This window comes from Engystomops pustulosus, chromosome 3, assembly GCF_040894005.1.
Source record: "Engystomops pustulosus chromosome 3, aEngPut4.maternal, whole genome shotgun sequence".
Taxonomy (NCBI): domain Eukaryota; kingdom Metazoa; phylum Chordata; class Amphibia; order Anura; family Leptodactylidae; genus Engystomops; species Engystomops pustulosus.
Window position 1 is genome coordinate 59,304,182 of NC_092413.1, and position 21,491 is coordinate 59,325,672.

The 21,491-nt window shown below is 39.9% G+C and overlaps 1 protein-coding gene across 1 annotated transcript in view; it reads right to left on the bottom strand.

Annotated features, from left to right (window-relative positions):
* The window catches only part of MTHFD1L (methylenetetrahydrofolate dehydrogenase (NADP+ dependent) 1 like), a 179,952-nt gene that overhangs the window by 45,892 nt on the left and 112,569 nt on the right, over nt 1–21,491 (bottom strand). Inside the window, exons 21-26 of the mRNA XM_072140896.1 lie at nt 19,799–19,938; nt 17,581–17,622; nt 14,357–14,457; nt 12,234–12,411; nt 5,719–5,826; nt 4,444–4,596 (exon numbers count right to left, since the gene is read on the bottom strand). Of these exons, the coding sequence (XP_071996997.1) occupies nt 4,444–4,596; nt 5,719–5,826; nt 12,234–12,411; nt 14,357–14,457; nt 17,581–17,622; nt 19,799–19,938 (722 nt within the window). The remainder of the gene's footprint in view (nt 1–4,443; nt 4,597–5,718; nt 5,827–12,233; nt 12,412–14,356; nt 14,458–17,580; nt 17,623–19,798; nt 19,939–21,491) is intronic.

The window sequence follows — 21,491 nt, forward strand, 5'->3', positions numbered from 1 at the left end:
GGGCTCCCATGATTCGCGCTCAGCGAAGTACTAGAACAGCGCTGAGTCGATGCCGGTTTGGCTCTGCACCGAAGCCGAGCCGGCATTGGGAGTCGCGGGGTGTCTGTGTTAATCTACCGCTGACATCCTCCAGTAACACCAGCGATCAGAGTGAGCTCCGAGTGCAGGTGTGTAACCTGTTAAATGCCGCGGTCAGCGCGGCCGTGGCATTTAAACAACCTTCTGGGGATCTCTGCCCCACGATCACCCCCCCTCCCCCATCTTTAGGCGGCACCGATCGCTCCCATGGCAGCACTGAGGTCCGATCAGAGCCAAAAATTATGATTTTTACCTATTTACGGTAATCCCACAAAAAATGCAATGAAAAGTGATCAAAAAACATATGTACTCCAGAATGATACTGTTGTAAAGTACAAAAATCCAGCAAAAAAAAAAATCAACCAGCTCAGTATCCAAAAAAGTAAAAATGTTATGCCACTTAGGAGACGGCGATGAACAAATGATAGATTTTTCCGCACATTAGGGTTTTATTTGTCAAAGTAAAACAGAAGAAAAAATATTCAATATGGTATCCCCGTAATCGTAGTGACCCATAGAATAAAAGTAAATATAGGGAAAAGAAAAAAAGGTAAAAATTTAGCACAGAATTGATGCTTTTGTACACCTGCCCTAAAAAAAAGTTCATAAATTTTCAACAATGGGGGATACCAACCCCAAAATGGTAACACTGGAAAAACCATTCTGAATTTCACCTCCATTTTAATTTAATTACCATGAAGATTTCAAGGGGTTAACAATATTCTTTTGGTTTGAGAGGTGCAGATTTGAAAATGGGTTGATATACAGGGGGGGGGGGGGTTAAATGTTAAATATTTAAAATTTCTGTCAAAAACAGTAATTATCCCCAAAATAGTCAATTCTGAAAACACAGAAAACCGATATTTGATTTGTAAGACGTGGGACTTCAAAATAACTTTTCCAGACATTTCAGGTTATCCAGGTGGTAAATCTGCCTGAAAGCACAAAGATTTAGAATTTCAAAAAATTCTGTTTTTTTTTCTTTTCTTCTTCTATAAATAAAAGCAAAACTTATCAGCCAAAATTTACTACTAAAATGAAGTAGAAAATGTGAGGTAAAAAATCTCAATCGCTTTGATAAGTAACAGTGTTCAAAAGTTATGACCATATAAAGGGGCTGATCCTTAAGCTATGAACTAGCTATGTCCTTGAGGGGTTAAAAGGGGTGTTCCCATTACAGAAAATCAGCAAATTAATGTTATTATTTGCAATTTAAAAAGTTAAAAGTTAAAAAGAGGAATTGATACAGAAAGTTTATTGGAAAATTGCATAACTTTTTATCATAAAATCATTAATATTTATTTGCTAAAATGGGAACACCCCTTTAATATGTTTTTACTGTGCATTTGCACATTTTTAATGAAATTTTAAAAAAAAAAACATGTTTTGGGCGCCATTTTTTTTCGCAAGGGGCTATATGCGCACAACCCCTGTATCTACTGTGAAACATGGAGGAGGTTCTGTTGTGTTGTGGGGCTACTTTGCTGCATCAGGCACAGGGGTCTTTAATATGTGAAGTATACAATTAAATCTTAAGACTATTAAGGGATTCTAGAGAGAAATATATTGGCCAGTGTAAAAAGCTTGATTTCAGTTGCAGGTCATGGGTCTTGCAACAGGATAATGAAAAACACCCAAGAATGGATAAGAGGAAAACATTGGACTATTCTGAAGAGACCTTATATGAGCCCTGACCTAAATCCTATTGAGCCTTTTTGGAAGGAGCTGAAACATTCCATCTGAAAAACGCCAAACCCCGGACAACTGGAGCAGTTTGCTCATGAGGAGTGGGCCAACATACCTGAGAGACGTGCAGAAGTCTCATTGACAGAGACAGAAAATGTTTGATAGCAGTGATTGCCACAAGGCGTTGTACAAGAAAATATTAATTTAAGGGCACCAGGATTTCTATTAATTATGTTGAAGCTTGTTAAAAAGCAAGGTCTTCCCTTAATTTGTTCGATAAATTTAACTTATTTTTACTTTCATCAGATTCATGTTATTTCGGTGAGCATTGTGGGTTTTTCTTTCATCAAAACAAGGGGTACCAACAATTTTGTCCATGTTTGTATATCTCAGTGGGACCATGAGCATGTCTGCCAATGTCCCTTTATGTTTCCTTCAGTAAGATTGATTTTAACTTGCATGTTGCATGCCACTGGAACAGTCATTTCCTACCAAGGAAAATGACAACTTGCTAAGCTGTAAAATGTTACACACACCCACATGACTACATTTTAAAGTAAATGGTCATATAAGTGGCTGTGTCATATTTCTGATATCTCACTAGATTCCTTTGGCTTATCTGATATGTTACATGCGAATATATTAGAAGTGACTAATAGATATTTAAAGCTTTAATTTTAGTTAGAGAGGAAAATTTCACAACAATGACAAGACAAGTGACTTCACGCAATCCGCACGTCATCATGAATGAATTCTTCTTCCGTAACAAGCACAGGGAAAGCTATGCTCGAGGCAAAGAAGAACATATCACAAGTCTTCCTGAATTCCAGGAACCTTTTTGTTCTGGAAGTACTTCCTTTTCCAAATACATCATTGTTCTTAATGGTAATGAAAAAGAAATGTAGCCAGCCATGCCTTCTAGGCTTACGTGAGCCAGAAAGACTACAGAGCGATCTGGGTGGGTGAGATAACACAGCAGAAGAGCTCATGCGGAAATAGGGTCTTTGCAGCTCGACATAAGCGCAGCTATGGGACCTTTCTATGTATAGAGGACAATAGGAAATTAGGTCGGGGTTTCTTTCAGATAGTATGAAAAGAACTACAGATGGGAAAAGAAATACAAAGCCACAACACAGAATCTTTAGAAGTTGTCCCAAATTTATATCCTGGTGTTTTGTGATGACAGTGCAGACTTGTACTACTACATGAACAAATAAAGTTTATTATAGAAGAGTATTCCCAACTACCACGAATGCAGATTCTGCTTTTGCTAAAATGCATGGGAGATTTTTTTTCTCTTTGCTGTACACTGAACTGCCTTATGCGCTTTTAGCACTAGTGTGGCTTTATGCTGGTATATGTACATAAAACTGCCAAGTTATAATATAGATGTTAATGTCCAACTGTCCACCAACTGTGTACAGCCTTCTGATATTTTTTAACAAAGGCTCAAGGAAAAGCTTTTGGCCAAGTTATTTATGTCCTTATGACCTACAGAAGTCACACCCAAATCAATTCAAAGCAATATGGATTTGTATAACAGACATTTGTTATATATCCTTAAGTACTGATTTGGCTATATGAAATGCAAAAAGCCAGCAGTGCCCTGGAGTAAGGACAGAAAGTTTCTACCAGAGATACTTTGTCCATGACCAGTCTTGGCTCCATTAGACTGCATTCACACGATCTTAGGGGGATGTTCATATGCCCCCCATAGACCGGCAATAGCTGCACGGAGCAATACAGTGCCGCACACGTGCTTCACCGTCCCGCTCCATACACTGGAAAAAGATGGGACATTTCCTATCTTTACCATTGTTATGGGCCTTACGTAATGCATTGCAATGGAGAGGGGGTCACGCCTCCTCCTCTCCATTGCGATGGATGTATTCCCGCCCGGGTGTAGCTGTGCGGGCATACATCAGTGTGAATGCAGCCTTACATAAATGGGAGGACCCCTGAGTCAGTACAGAAGTTGTAGTTTTGAACAAAGTTCCACGTCCAGATCACAATATCTCACAATATCATACAACAATATTACAGGCGGTCCCCTACTTAAGGACACCCGACTTACAGACAACCCATAGTTACAGACGGACCCCTCTGCCCACTGTGACCTCTGGTGAAGCTCTCTGGATGCTTTACTATAGTCCCAGACTGCAATGATCAGCTTTAAGATGTCTGTAATGAAGCTTTATTGATAATTCTTGGTCCAATTACACCAAAAATTTTGAAACTCCAATTGTCACTGGGGCAAAAGAAAAAAAATTGTCTAGAACTTCCATTATAAAATATACAGTTTCGACTTACATACAAATTCAACTTAAGAACAAACCTCCAGACCCTATCTTGTATGTAACCCGGGGACTGCCTGTATACTCAAAATTAAAATAGAAGGGTCCAAAATTTAGTAATAAATCCCTGACCAACTTCATTTCACCATTTTCCAGGTCCCCTGTTTCAATGAGGACATCAAAAACAAGTAAACCATATAGATTTTTTTTTTTTTTTTTTTACCAATACCAACATAAAAAATATCTTTGTTATGAAATCCTTATGAATAAGGTCTTATGTGTTCCAATATTTTAAGCTGTAGGTTGTGGATTATGTCTTTGTGTAATATTGTACATATATTAATGTCAAATATAATGCAAGAATTTTATATACCACATAACTTACCGTTCCCACAAGTGGATATATGAATCCAGCGCCAATACTGGCACGGACATCGCTTATGGGTAGAATGAAGCCTGTGGGTACGCCTTTCTTATCAGACTGGTGTGATAAAGACAGGTGTGTCTTGGCCATGCAGATTGGGAGTTTATTAAATCCCTGGAGTAAAAAAGAAAAACAAAGAAAGTTAATTTAACAACAACATTTTAAAGATAACTGGTCCCACCATTTTTTACAGTTTTAACATTTACCAAAATTGCCACCTATGATATAGAATTTTATTTTTCTTAAATGGGTTAAGCAATGTAGACATTGCCCTCAGAGGCTTAGTTAGGAGCTTTTGTCTCAAATGCCACAAAAAAAGCATGGGAACTAGAGTCCTGCATGTAAAATAACAGAGGTCTTTTGGCTGCTGTTGGTGATTATCATTATATAGCACAGGGACTTCTCTGCAGTTTTTTTCTTTTATTATTAAAGGGTATTCCAGGATTAAGCATAATTTACATACAAATAGACATTAAAATATAAGCTAATATGTAATTAGTTGTTTAAAATGTGGCCGCTGGATACATGTCCACATCACATGTCCTGCAACTGGGCAGGTCATGTGATCATCACTATGTTTAGCTGTAGTCCAGTGGTGGCCATGTTGGTGATAACTCCGCCTACTTCAGAAAACCCATAACATTTTGTGAATCATAAAATCAAACTATTTAAGCTCCATTTGTGACTAATGACATTGAGTTTTGTTATATTCAGTTATTTATAGCATTATGGGTTTTTGTATCAGACGTTCATATTCCCAGAATGCAGATTCACTGCATTTTAAAACCTCACATAGATGTTATTATTGGTCAGATCAGAACCCCTGGCAAAAGCAAGATTAAACTATTTAAGCTGGCAAGAAATAAACCCAAATGGACTTACCAAAACAAATCTGCCACTGCTCACCTCTACATAGCACAGTATTAATTTTTATTACTGTAAACCAATGTTGTCTATTAAATTGTCATATTACCTAGACTTAGTGGTAATACAAACTAAATAAAAATCAAATTAACCAAGGATGCTAGTATTAGCTAGGAATGTGAGCTCTATTTTTAGGCAAAGCTCAAATAATATTTGTGTCTTGCCTTTATATTCTTATTAAAACTAGTCTGGACGTTTAGTAAGGAAGAGAGGATATTTAGTCATTTTGCTGCTCTTGACTTGATCATAATTAGTTACTATAAAAGATATGGTAAGGAAATCATTTCCCCACAATGAATAATAGGTTTTTACCTGTTGTGTGTAGATCTCAACCTTTGACTGAGCTTTTGGCGAGAGTTCAATATCTGATGCTCCATACACCTTCTGAGCTATGGTTCGGATTTTTTCCACAATAGGGAGCTGATAAAAATAAGCAGAATATGAATAATATAAGAGGTTTTGTAAAAAAAAAAAGATAAAACGGAAATTCTAATTCTTATGTAAAAAAAACAATGTACCAGTAGAAATGTTTGTTACTATGTATCAATAAAGCAAGTCACTCGGATTCGTCTTTTCATGCAGATAAATGAAACATTTTCAAGAAAAACCTGAAAATTGTTTGCAATGCTAATTTTGTAGTCAATATACTGTACATGTGCTATGAGAGTCTTGCTATTACCTGACTCCAAGCTGGTCAAGCTATTGGTGAATTGGAGAATATTACTAAAGAGGCATATTGACAAAATAGAAGCACTGTCCTCCCAGCAGGCAGAGAGGCATGTTCCACATTCTGCATGTATTTTGCAATCAAGTCAGTTTTTTTTTTTTTTGTTGGACTCTTATAGTAGATGAGTGTGTCAAAGCAGAGCCCAGTTTAAGGATTTAAACAAAAACTTCTTGTATGAAAAGAAAAAAAGACATGACAGAATCGCTCTATGATCAAGTTTCTAAATTAAGCAATACTAAAGAATAAACAAATAAATGACTAACCAATAAATGACTAACAAAAACCAGTTAACTAATTTCCCCAGATAATCGGTCACACTGGACACAGCGGTAATGGCTTATGTGCTCAACGTCTTTAGCTTTGCTTTCCTGCCTTTCATTGATCTAAGAAGTCAGTATCAGAAGGCTAACCATCTGCACTAAGTGCTCTATGCCTATAATGTATAAAATATTTATACATATATACATACATACATACATACATACATACATATACACACACATACACACACACACACAAACATACGCACAAACACAACTGTATAAAAATTTTTAGTGCCCCATCTTAACATCAAGGAAATGTTAAGGAAATGGTATACAAAAAGGATGCCATTTCTGCATATACATAATATTCTGGAACATTACAAATTTACTTTATTGGGTTAACCTCTCAAAGTCTCAAAGCTCCAAAAGAAAATGAGTGAAAATCACTTAGTAAAGAATAACCAGATAGATAAAAACACAATCATTTCATGTAATTCTCGGTGTCCTTGTCCGTTAAAAGGGTTCCATCTGCTGACTAATTAAGTAACTTTAGATGATATCTAGAAAGACAACATACCTTTCTTGTACAAGGTCACCAAAAGCATTAGCTGTACCAAATACAGAGAGAACATCTCAAATGAACCCCCACATCTGCTGTGTGGGAAAGCAGCAGAGTTTAATAAGTGCTTCTTGTACAAAAACAGGAGAAGTTCATCCTGACACAATCGCTCTGTGATCAAGTTTCTCAATTAAACAATACTTACATTTCTTTAACCTGCTGAACAACCCCACCCAAACACTGCTATAAGGGAGAACATCTTCTCATCTTAGAGGGGCAGAAATCAAGAGGAGTTGTGCAAGGGAAAATAGTTATCTACAGAGTATCCCTTAAAGGGTTTTCCCAGGATTAAAGGGATTTCTTTATTTTTGTTGTTATATAGGTCCTGGGAGAGTTAAAACTCTCCTCACTCTGGCTTTCAGGCCCAGCATCACATCCCATCATGGCCGATTTGTCCAGGTGGCTTAGTGATTATGTGGCACCAACAGGATGAACTTACTACAGACTGTGGCTGTGGCCTGTAGTAGGCTGTAACAGGAAGGATAGCATGGAGCCTCCGTATTCAGAAGTCCCTGGTTATGGGAGACGCCACACTGCACTAGCACTGGAGATGTGCAAGTTTATTTTTATACACCCAGAAATCTTATCTCCCATTTATAGACACATTCACATTGCAAACACATCATCACCAAAAATCATCACCGAAGGCATTTGCATTTGGACAAATACATGCGTTTGCAAGTAGCAACATGTGTTTTGGATTGTAATGTGGCTAATTGCAAAGATGTTACATGTTGCAAAGACAGCAGCTAGCTCACAGCCGCCATAGATGTGCAGTATGCAATGCAGTGTGGTCAACACTGGGGCACACTTACTAAGGGCTTTGCCAGTCGTCTCTCAGACTTTGCACTTTTTTTTCTAGTGCAAACTGCTTGCACAGGTATTTTATAAGTGTCTGCACCCTTTTGTGGTGCAGCTGCACTATGCACCATGCGACAAATTAGGGGGCATTCCGGTGCTCAGTCGAACCACGCACCAGATTTTACATGCAAGTTTGACAGAAGTGTGTCGCATGCCCTATGTTAAAGATAGACCAGAAAAATGTAGTGCACTCTGTCGGACCAGTTCAGGGAGCGCCAGATTCATGAAGAATGAGCGCCAGAAATCGTGAATCTGGTGAACCCTGCATTATACACAGGCAAGCCACACTTTGTACAGTTTGAACCATTCTTAGTAAATGTTCCCCACAGTGTCTGAGCTGTGCAGGGGCACCGCTAAAGATAGAGAAGGTCCTATTCCTGCCCGACTTTGCAACGTGGCCGCTCAGCTCCAAATGGAGAGGGGAGGGGCGAGGATCGCTTCCCCATTCAGCTTACAGCACAAGGCACTTGTGCTGCTGTGAACTGATGCATGTCGTCAACTGCCACAGATGTGCTGCTATATAAGTTTCACCTGATCACAAGTGTCATACAGCTATATACATACCATATATACTCGACTACAAGCAGAGTTTTCAGCATAATATTTTTTGCGCTGAAAATTCCCCACTCTGCTTATACGGTATACAAAAAATAAATAAACTGCGTACTCGCCATTCCAACGCCCTTAGCAGATCTTCTTCTTTCTTCGTGTGCGTTGGCTCGACTAGAACGCATACTATGATGTCAGCAATTAACATAATAATTTGTGCGGTTGCCGGGCCATGTGCAGGGACCTGTCTATGACCTAGAGCCGGCGCACATTAAGAAGAAAGAGCAGCTGCCCGGGGCATGGGAATGGTGCTGGGCATACTGGGTGCTGGCAGGCTATATTCTCCAGGGGGCTGGCTGGCTACATATAGGGAGGGCTGTGACCAATGCATTTCCCACCCTAGGCTCAGTCAATAAGTTTTCCCAGTTTTTGGTGGTAAAATTGGGTTATTCGGCTTATAGGTCAGCCTCTAATCGAGTATATATGGTATGTGCGAAAGGCACATAACCTGTAGAGAGGGCACTCATGTCAGGGCAGGGGCACATTTCAAACTGCTTATACCATTTAAATTGTGGTACCTAGAAACAGACTCCTAATGCATTAAAGAGATAAATCTCCCCAAGGTCTGTCAAGACTAAAACAGACACACAGTCTTGTTCTAGAAGTTATAGATGATGTAACTACATACAAAAAAAAAATCTTGAAAGTAATTAATCCCCCAAACCTCTTTGTTGGAAAGAGGTCTATTAGTCTTCAGAGTTCATGAGTTTTCTATGTCAAAAGATAACTCAGCTTTTTGTGCAAGCAAAATTTATTGAAACAGATTTTGGAAGAAAATTGTAAACAAAAAAGAGGTCTGCAAAATGTAGGCTGCTTATCTGTTATTTTACCGAGTTCCTGTGATTCCATAGTAATACCATAAAAAGGAGTTTGCCATTTTTGACATAAAGTGAACTCGTTTGTTTAAACCATTTAAGGTCAGGAACAGACAAAGCTTATTTTCCCTGGGTTTACCAGGAGGAATTGCCTCCTGACCAGTCTTATGTTAAACAATTGCCAAGCGGCTAATGCCCCAGAGACACAGTTTCACAAACTCTGCTCCTCAATGAAAAAAATAATATTTACATCACCTGAACGTGAGTTTATACAAGTTATATGCAGATTATGGTTTCCAAAGTTTGACTGCAGGATCTGTTATAAATCCTCAACTAAATAGCCGGGTAAATTATACACAATTAACAAATCCAACATAATGAACTCATCAAAATTGCTTTAATTTACATATTTGAGTAACGTTTTACAAAGATTTCAATAAACAGTCCCACCATATTATCGCATAGAGTGATGACAACAAGAATCACTGCTTTATAATTATATGCTTTTACGTATCAGGGAACAAAAACAAACAAACATGTTTCTTAGAAGGTGTCAGATCAGTATGTACAATTATGCAAACACAACTTAAAAGAAAAGCACAGTATTTTACGGACTATAAGGCGCACCATCAATAAAGGCCTGCTAAAATGTCTAGGTTCATATATAAGGCGCACCGGAGTATGAGGCGCACCTGATTAGGATGAATGACTGTAAGTAAGGTTCGTATATAAGGCGCACTGGACTATAAGGCGCACCTTTTATTTCTAAGAAAATCAAAGGATTTTTAGAGTGCCATATAGTCGGAAAAATACGGTATACCTCTAAAACCCCCTGCACGAATGTGTGGTGGAAACAGGCCCTTATGTCGGTCCGATCCAATCCACAGCACACCTTATATGGAAGGGAATTCCATGCAGTATGGCTAAATATGGGCTGGTTTTTCAGCATCAAATCCATACATGTGCCAGATTACTAGTCAAGAACCAACTAAGCTGAGACAGCATTTATGTTCGAATTTGAGCCAATAAAAACACTAAATACAAACTTAGCAAACGCTACCATCAGAGACCAGCCTTAGACTTGTTGCCCATTAGTGTTTTTCACCTTTGAGTCATCACATTGGATTCGCACTAAGCTCTGACACATAGCTGGTATATAGTTTTATTCAGACATTTTAACCGGTTAAGGACCGGGCCCTTTCCTGTTTTTTAATGTCCATTTTTCACTCCCCACCTTCAAAGATCTGGAACTTTTTTATTTTTACACGTAAAGAGCTGTGTGACGGCATGTTTTCTGCGTAACAAATTGCACTTCATAGTGATGGTATTCAATATTCCATGTCATGTACTCGGAAGCAGGAAAAAAATTCCAAATGCAGTGAAAATGGTGAAAAAACGCATTTGCGCCATTTTCTTGTGGGCTTGGATATTAAGTCTTTCACTGAGCGCCCCAAATGACATGTCTACTTTATTCTTTGGGTCGGTACGATTAAGGGGATACCAAATTTGTAAAGGTTTTATAATGTTTTCATACATTTACAAAAATTAAAACCTCCTGTACAAAAATTATTTTTTTGATTTTGCCAACTTCTGGAGCTAATAACTTTTTTATACTTTGGTGTACGGAGCTGTGGGTGGTGTCATTTTTTTGCAAATTTGATAATGATATGATATCATTTTTAGGACTGTACGACCTTTTGATCACTTTTTATAGATTTTTTAAATATTTTTCAAAATGGCAAAAAAGTGCCATTTTCGACTTTGGGCACCATTTTCCATTATGGGGTTAAACGCATTGAAAAACCGCTATCATATTTTGATAGATCGGGCATTTTCGGACGCGTCGATACCTAATGTGTTTATGATTTTTACTGTTTATTTATATTTATGTCAGTTCTAGGGAAAGGGGGGTGATTTGAAATTTTAGGTTTTTTTATTATAATTTTTGGGCACTATGAATACATGGCAGGCGGTCGAGAACTGGTTAAACAAAACAAAAAGAAAAACAAACTTGTGATTCCCCACACTAAGCACACACACGCTTGCGATATTCAATTAACAAAATTTAAACGTGCTTTGTCGGCAATAGGCCTCCCAGTTTCTATACTAAGTTGGGTGTCTCTTCATTCTGCTTATTATCCTAGGTCATGTTACTAGGCTTCTTGAATGTGAAGAATTGAACTCTAAAAGGAGCAGCTTTCTTTAAAGGGGTTGAACCACAAAAGGTATCCAGCACTCAGTGGAAAATACCACTCCAATACTTAATTCTATTAAAAGCATATTGTACAGCGCTCCATATGTAGATGCAAACATGTTACCAGGTACACAGACCTATGTGTTTCACTTTACAGCTTAATCATGGTCTTCTTTAAAGGGGTTGTACTAACTTTGATTGTTAGCCCTTTTTGAGGTTCCCAGTGCTGATCACAAGTACAAACAACGCAGTTCACAAAAAAGGAGGCCCCATTCTCAATAATTCAATACTAAATTAACACTGGAAATTGTTAATCACAGTGGTCAGCAAGGCAGTCATCTCCCTGTCCTTGCCAGAACACTATTCCTCTCACGGAATGGGGAATTTAGCAGCAAGTGAAAAACTGCAGATTTCATCACTATATCACACACCCCTCATTGATCAGAACCAAACTGCAGTGAGGGGAGCCCGATGGGGATGGGCGGAGCCAACAAAGTTTGGGGTGTGATGAGACAGGTTTAACCGGGGACACTTGTACTGCACTTTTCAACAAAGTCACAGTGGGGGAAATGAGGGGACGTGACCTCACAAGTTTGAAAATATCTGACCGCGTTGAACTCTGTATGTGTGGTGTGGAGGAGGGAGGGGGATAAGAAACTTTTTTGAGAAATAAGGTAATTACTACAAACATCAGCCCAGTATTTTCAGAATGCAGAACTAGATGTGCAAAGTATCTTACCTCTAAATCATAAAGATATTGGAAGTCATTATCTTGATTTGCAGCTCCCTTCACCGCGTCCGCTAGTTCCAGTGCACCTTTACCACCATACGACCAGTGATTACATGGAACTGCGTCATATGCTCCAGAGTCCTTGGCAATTTTGCAGACTAGGTCAATTTCAGCTTGAGTATCTGTTCTGTACATTTAAAAGAAATATACCATTTAAAAGGGTGAACACAACAATAGTTTTGGAAGAGATAACATAAGAGCTATGAGAAAAGATGTTTGCTCTTTATAATCAGGCTCTGTAAGACAGCCTTTGTATGACAGCCATCATCCTCCTCAACCTGGACTCATTACATATACCTGCACAGTATAGAATAAAATCTTGGACCTAATTGCGGATATGTCCATCATAGATTTGTCAAAAAGCCCAATCAATAGTTTAGCAATAGTTTCTTAATATATGCAACTATAGATTTGAACGAAGGCAGCAAGGTGTCAGCAGATGCAGTAATTCCAGCCCCATGACATAATGTAGCGGCCATTAGTGCCTTATACTTGTGTCAAGAACAAGAGTGATGTCAGTGTCCTGGTTCTTCTGAAAACATGCTCTTGCAGCTGGGGAAAGTTACACCCAACAATAGTTAGCGCTACTAAATAGCAATTAGGAAAATTGGGAGTTTAATTTTACTCACAAGACATCACACTTAAGATAATAAATAAATATATATTTAAAAAAAAGGCTGTGATGAATAAAACGATGGAATAAACATTCCTTTTCCATATACATTAGGTAATGCAGAATAATAAAACTATTCCTGTATTGTGAGACCTCGTTATTAAAAAGCAGATGTGGTATGGATAGGCCTGTGAAACTATGGCCCTTAACAAGTACCCTTATTCTTTGGAGTAAGTCAGACAAATAATTGGGCATAACAAACCCCATGTGGGCATAATAGGTCCTATTGGTCATGCAATGCTCCTCCGGAATAAATGTTTGAAATTATTTTTCCCAGAATAAAAGCCAACAGTAGTAAAGGGGTTATCCGGGTTTAAAAAATTTCTTATGGCCGGGCTGGGGAGGACTATTTAAACACAATAAACATGTACTTACCTCCTCCGGTGCTGCCGATGTCCCGCGCCGCGGCCCGTCTTCTCTGTGCGCCCGTTTCATTACAAGTGCGCACAGGGAGCTTCCGGCCGGAAGCTCCCATGCGCACCATCTCCCAGCGCTTACAACGCTGAGAGATAGGGATGGATGGGAGGAGCTGTCCACAACGCGGACCGGAAGCTCCCTGTGCGCGGCTTCCGTGCCCCTGTAAACAAACAGGGGCACGGATCGAAGGGACCGCGGCGCGGGACATCAGCGGCACCGGACGAGGTAAGTACATGTTTATTATGTTTCCCTAGCCCGGCCATAAGAAATTTTTTAAACCCGGATAACCCCTTTAATTAGAAGCTGAAGAACCCCAGCATTATGTGCCTTTCACATGGACGTTATTGGGATGTATAAATCGACAGCAAATTTGTGACCGAATACATGTCCCCATAGTATGGTGCCCAACCACGGTACAGTGAGCACACACGTGTGCCACAGTACCATGCACAGAAAAAAGACAAAGCATGATCTATCTTTTCCTGTGTATCTGTCTGGGTCTCATGCCGAGCTATGGAGAGGGGAGAGGTAAGGAGCGCTCATCCCTCCACCTCTCTAGTGTGCGGTCGTCTGCTCGCTTGGGCTAAGGACGGTCAAGCCTATGTCCATGTGAAAGAGGCTTTATTTTGTAATCTAGAACTCTGTTTGATCTTGATGTTATGGGGAAATATGTGAAGGCTGTAATTAAATGCTAGACAAGTTGTGTTCAGTTCTGGTGAGCTAAATTAACCAAGTAAACTTGCCTCCCTCTGTGTTTTATGGATAGATTGTGTGCGATTCAGAATGGTACCTCTTGGGCACACAATGGTTAGCCAGTAGGATAAACTGTAAGAAAGGATAGGACCACTTCTTCAAAGCTGGTCTTCTTTTCTGAATTAGGTCTGAGCACATGGCAAGCTATCTGCTACAATAAACCCACAAGATCCACATCCATGCTAGGTTAAACTTTAACGGATTCTATTGGTGGTACTGGAGAACTTACTTGAAAATATTTAAAGCGACCACGACTGGGACACCAAAGAGCTGAGAAATCTGGATCTGCTTCTGTAAATTGCAGCATCCATCCTGGACCAGTTGGAGATTCTGTAGGCAGACAATAGAGGTGTTCTTAGTATCTCTGTATTCTTCATTCCAGAAGAAAACACAAATACCCGTGTTTCCATGCACGTGAATTATTAATAACTGGTGATCTAAGTTGTTAATGTTTGAACATATGGCAAGGCTGATGCTTTCAAGCATGTTGCGTGAGACCTGTTGCCAAATGTCACATTGTCATCATTATGCCAGAGCAGGCAGCTTGAGAAAACCTGGCAGGCAAAGCTATAACAAGCAGGCAATGATATGGCTACTATAGCTCCATCTACAGTAAATATCAAGAAAAACAAGCTAAATACATATGAAATGATAATTTTATTGAAAGCACCTTTATGTGCTATTCAACTACCTATGAGCTAATGTCACTACTTTGGTAACTACCAGGTATTAGAATAGATTTCACAATTCCAACTAAATGATTCATATAGTACAATACCCAATTGTCATATTTGTATTATGGACCTAAGTCTTCATCCCTGTAACTTTATATGATCATAGAAATAGTTGTCTACTTCTGAGATCTCATATAACACTTACAGATAAAGGGCAAAGAACTGGAAGTATTCATATAACCCAAGCGTTGTGTACAGGAAGCCCCCGGGTTACACACCATAAAGGTTATAGTGGTTTGTTCTTAAAGGAAACCTACCATTTCAAATGGTAGGTGTAAGCTGTAAACACCGAGCAACAGCTCAGGGTGAGCTGGTGCCGGTGCTTAGTTTCATTAGTGTTAAAACCGCGGTATCGAGGTTTTAACACTTTTTAAACTTTATAGCAGAAACTGCTTCGGCGCTGCGTGCGCACGATCGTGCGCGCGCATACATAGGAAATGCCGCAGGCGTTACGCGCGGACGGATGCGCGCAGCGCCGAAGCAGCTTCTGCTATAAAGTTTAAAAAGTGTTAAAACCGTGATACCGCGGTTTTAACACTAACAAAACTATGCACCCTGAGCTGGTGCTCGGTGTTTACAGCTTACACCTACCATTTGAAATGGTAGGTTTCCTTTAAGTTGCATTTGTATGTAAGTTGTTACAGGTATATTTAGTAAGTGTAATTCCAGCCAAATAATTTTTTTTTCTGTGACAACTTGATTTTAATAGTTTTGGGTTGGAAACAAGGATTAACAATGAAGCTTCATGGCAGACACCTTACAGTTGGCCACTGCAGCCTGGGACTAAAGTTTAGTAAATTATTAGAATCCAAAGAGTTTCCCAGGGGGCACAGAGGTCCATACCTTATAAAGGTATGGGAGTGGGGCAAACAATGCATAATGCAAAGATTTCAAATATAATGCAATGTCCCTAGCAGAGCCCCCCAATGCAATAGCAGAGCCCCCCAATGCAATAGCAGAGCCCCCCAATGCAAAGTCCCAAGCAGGGTTCCCCCCATTACAATGTCCACAGCAGCAGAGGTCACATTAACGCCTCACCATCTGTTGACACATGATCAAGCAACACATGACCCCCAAAAATAATTTCCAAGCATAAAAGTACACTTTGCAATTATCCCCTGTAGCGCGCAGGCTGAGTGGTCCAGCACACGCTGCAAACCTGCGAAGGATGGAAATATCAGTAGCAGGATTGCAGTGCGTGCCGGACTGCTCAGCAAGACACGCAATGCAGTGTCCACAAGACTGATAACAAAGCTTCTGTCACACTGCTGATATTAAGCAGGGTGAAAGGGGCTTTGTTACTGGCTGCCCCTCTACCATGTATTATTACCCCCTGTCGCTGTATCCTGTGACTGAGCACAGGCTGTGGATGCTGCGGACACAGGTCTCCAATTCAGGGGGTTCAGCTTCCCGGTAAGTTTGCCGAGCCCCTACATACAGGCAGTGTATTTCCTTGCTGTGTGCCAAGACTGCCAGCACTGCTGATCCCTTTGCACATTTGCACTAAGCCATTGGCAGGATCCGGGCTGTCTGATACCATCGGTACCCTGTCACAGCAGCCCTGAACAAAGCGCTCATACTGAGTGCTGTGCCTGCGGAGGGATCCTGTGATGTCACTGATATGTCATTGGGATTCCCCAAGAAGGGCAAGATGGATGCAGAGAAGATGCAATGTGTATCCCCTCTGCATGTCTGTATATAGATCACTGATAACAGTGATCCTGTGGGATGTCATTGTTTTATGAAAAACACAAAAATTACAAACACACAAATTGGGGAGGAGACAGGGGGTTGCTAGTTGGTATTGCCAGCCACAGTCTGGTCTGGGGTTTTTGGTGGCAATAGCCACAAGAGGGGGGGTGGGGCAGGGCATCGGTGACAGGGTCAGTCAGTCTGTAGGTTGAACTTTCTAAGATGACAAATAAAAAGGTTGTGTACCCTCTGTTTGTATAAATAGCATCTATTAACATTATAGATAGCTACGAGTTAAATATTTGTATTACTAAAAAATTTCATCCTCCTCCTCGGCTAAAAATAATCAGCAAAAACAATAAGAGGAGTATTATTATCCTTCTGTAAAATTGTTAGTGCGACCTCTGCCCAGCAGTGCTCCCCCCAATGAGACTTCTCCAGCAGTGCTCCCCAGCAGCTCTACACCCAATGCAATGTCCCCAGCAGTGGTCTCCCCACATAAATGAAATGTCCCCAGCAATGCTCTCCCCCATTAATGAAATGTTCTCAGCAGTGCTCTCCCCACATAAATAAAACATTCCCAGCAGTGTTCTCCCCCCATTAATCAAATGTCCCCAGCAGTGCTCTCCCCCCAGAAAATGTCCCCAGCAGTGTTCCCCTATTAATGAAATGACCCCAGCGGTGCCCCCCTATAAAATGTCCCCTGCAGTGCAACCCCCCCTCCCCCCCATGAAAGCAGCTGGAGCTGTGGGGTGAAGAGGAGCGCAGCAGGTAAGTACCCAGTTTTTTTTGGAAGTTCAAGTTTTTTGGAGTGTCCCGGGACCGGATGTTCCACAGCCCGGTGGTTTAGCGGAAATGGGTAAATTATACTCTCAAATAGAGTAACGCTAGAAAAATTGTAATCCCATCATAATCTAATTAAAATAAATATTTTAAAAACCGTTTGGAGTCTGCTTTTATTGTCAGGTGACACAGGATCTGATAGGATCAAAGACATAGATCATGAAGTTACAGAAATATACATTACCTCTTCTGTGTACTCTTTTGCTAGTGGAGCCCCAGCAGTAACCTGAAATTTAAGGCATATAATTTAAATAGACATTCTGAGAATTACTAAACTGTGTTAAGCAAAATGACATATTTGAAAGATCGTAAAATGAGCTGCCTTTTATTTTATTAAAGGGAACCTGTCAGCAGAAACTGATCTAATAAACTCCTACCAGTTTGTTGTCCAGCAGATTAACACCTTCCCACATTTATCTGCACTGCACTATGTGCAGTTTGTCTGTGGAGAATGCAACAGATTCATAAAAAGTAGCGCATGGTCTTCTTTAATCTGAATCCCCCCCCCCACCACCACACACTTTGTCCATGCTGCAGATTTGTGGCACACGTCAGTAATAAATGTGGCACAAACTCCAACTAAGCAGTAACAGCCCCTTTAGGTGCACATTTTTTCTGTCTTGTCAGACACAGTGCAGTCGCGACACAAAACTGCCGCAGGCACTTCATAAATACATGTGCAAGGAGTTTATACATTTTTTCAGTGCAAAGTCAGACAGAAAAGTGGAGCAAACACTTTAGTAAATGTGGGACAATGTTGGAGGAGCCCAGCATGGAGGAATAATTCAGAAAATCTGATCTAAGCGAGCGGTAAAGTGTGGCACAAAAGTCAAGCTCTCAGCATTACAACATCCCTTCTGCTGTGATTGAAATCACTCACCAGACTAACCAGAGCCAATTATGATGCCTTTGGATGCAGGACCATCAATCACAGTGAAGGGGGAATTCTAAATAGGGGAGAATTGAATTTAGTGCTCCCCACCTCATTGACTTTATACAGCATATTTACATCTCACTTCAAAAGTGATTTTCTTTATGATGCCACCACACTGAGCCATGAAAGAAACATGATCTGGAAGGTACTTACATGATTTAAAATATACTGTTATTGGTTTATTAGGGAACCAACACCATTATAAAGGTAGATTTGGCAACAAAGTAACAATGTAGACTATAGCACTGAATCACAATATCCAACTTATTATGTGCCCTTCCATATAAATTTAATTCACGAATGAGTAGAAAACACTAAAATGTAACCTATAATCATATTAGTTAAAATATTGGAGGACCAAACTAGCACTAGGCCCTATCTTTGTGAACCATAAAATATTACATATTTAAACTGGCAAGACAGTGATTTCACAGGAGACCATTTTGTCAATTCCATAAGAGTGGCCACTGGGTACAGTACATGACTATGATGCTCAGACCGGAGGGTTCAACTAGGATAAAATTAAATTACGTGATAATAAATAACATGGTTTCAGAGGAACTAGAATACAATAAGATTACAAAATTTGGGATTATTCCGTTAATAAAAAAAAAATTTTTTAAGGGGAGACCTCATTACAATGTACAAATACCTGAACGGACTGTACAAGGATCTCTCCAAAGATCTTTTTATACCTAGGCCTGTGACCAGGACAAGGGGGCATCCTCTGCGCCTAGAGGAGAGGCGATTCTACCATCAACATAGACAAAGGTTCTTTACTGTAAGAGCAGTGAGACTATGGAACTCTCTGCCGCAGGAGGTTGTTATGGCGGACTCTATGTACATGTGCAAGAGAGGCCTGGATGCCTTTCTGGAGAGAAAAAATATCACGGGTTATGGGGATAAAACATTTATTTAATTCTTAGAGGTTTTGACTTGATGGACTTGCGTCTTTTTCATCAACCCTCATATACTATGAGCTCATCCGTTTCACGTGTGAAAACCCTTTTTGAACTGAGATTATATATAAAAATATATAAAATCTCAGCTCATTAATATGGGAGTTAAATAGCATGCAACGGTAGGCAAGCAGCTAACATTTATCTATAGCGTCAATTATACTTCGCTAGAGAGGAGTCTGACAAGTTGCAATGAAATGATCTCCAGCAAAGTATAGCCTGCCCTTGTGTCACAGTTGGACATGAACCCCAAAACTCACTAAAGAGTCTGTTTTTGTTTGGAATGTGAACACAGGAAGCTCCCATATAGATATTGGACATCAACCTGTTGGTGGTTTAGTGTTGAAAATATACCATACCAAAATGTGATATTTTTCCTTTCATATAAATTTTGTAGTGAAAGAGGCATATACTTCATAAAGCCTTTAAACATGATATTACTGTTTAACTTGATTGAATATAACTCTACCACAAAATAAAATGTAATAAGAAAAGCTTTGGAAACTCACATTGGGTCCTCCTCCATGCATCTTCAAAGCTCTAATAGTAGCCACAAGCACAACCACATTGGGAACTAAGCCAGAGGCTCGGCACTTAATATTGAAGAACTTTTCCATGCCAATGTCTGCACCAAAACCAGCTTCTGTCACTAGAAAACAGAAAAGAAGCACACTATAAAGCGATATACAGCACATATCTGTACACATACAAATTGACCAAATTTGTTGAATTGTCGCAAAAAACAGAGCATGCAGTAACATTTTAGTAGTGTGCCTCTAGGGGATAGATTTTTGACTGCTAGACCAACAAACTTGCCTAGTTTACAGAGGGATGTTGCATTATTGGACGGTGAGCATGATGGTTGTTCCAACATAGCTGCTGGAAAGTGTTTATAAGAGAGGTTACATGATTCTAGATGGCCAAGAAAAATTACCGGTAGAGAAGATGGTTTTATCCATTGACAAAATCCATTGATAATTTCCAGGTTCTTAGAAGAAACACCTTAAGCACTGAATTGGAAACTTACATCTCAGTGATATGAGAAGGACGTCCAAGAGCCATGTGTTGCCTCATATGCTAGAGCTTTCAACTGGCATTTTTGCAGCAGGATACTACCCATCCACTTCCAAGTGTATCCAAGGAAGGTCTCCACCAAAATGCAAGGCTTCTTGGCATGACTGGCCACCATTTGTATCACCGACTTAGCAATAACTAGACCAGCGAAGATTCTAATTTTGGTAACCTTCAGTGTGCTGGTTCTACAGGCCCAGCTTCAACATCTTTGAAAACTCCACTTTTCAAATCACCTCTAAAAGCATACTACTAAAAAGTAGAGATGAGGAGGCTTGAGGTCCGTGTTCAGCTGCTTAACTCAGACACGTTGCCGGCTGTCATTTGCCAGACTGGTTGTTCAGACGCCAATCTGGCAATACATCCAGGTTGGATGGCGAACCGAAACTGGCACAGCAGGATTACTGTGGTTTCCAGGGACCCCTGAGACAACTCTCAGCTGCAAAACTCAAAGCAGTCCTATTCTTCATTGGTCATTGGTATGAATGTGGATCTCACGTGACACAGGTGGCAAAAACATAGGACTGTGGATACTTTGCAGCCAGAGAAAACACACATTTGTGTACAGGGTAAATCAAACTGAAAGTTGCAGAGATGGCATAGGGCAATTTCTAGTTTCTAATCATATGAACAGTTAAAGCACTTACAGAAAAAAAAAATAATCCATAACTGTGTCCAGTTATAGACAACCTGAAAAGGACAGGTCCAAGAATGTCAAAATGTGACGTTACTTGACAGGAAGGAAACAGGATACAGTTCTAAAGCTGCAAGGATGAAGGCTACACATTGCATAGGAAATGAAGCGGAGGCGAACGAGAAGAAAACAATGCAGGGAGCCAAACTCCCCTACTTGGAAACTTGCCTATGATCATACACACACACCACACTAACTTCTATATTATTTCCGCTTTCCAAATCTAAGTGCCAATGAAAATATCAACAAATGCAGTCCTGCAGGACATCTGAGGGTTCACTATAGTGTTACTTCTCTAATTACTAGATTAAGGAAACCATTAAAAAGGGCCATCACAAGAAAACATTAGGTTAAACACATAATTGTGTGGCATATTCTGTAAAGAATTACACAAATACAGTACAAATTACACAGTGGTGGAATTTTAAAACAGGAAA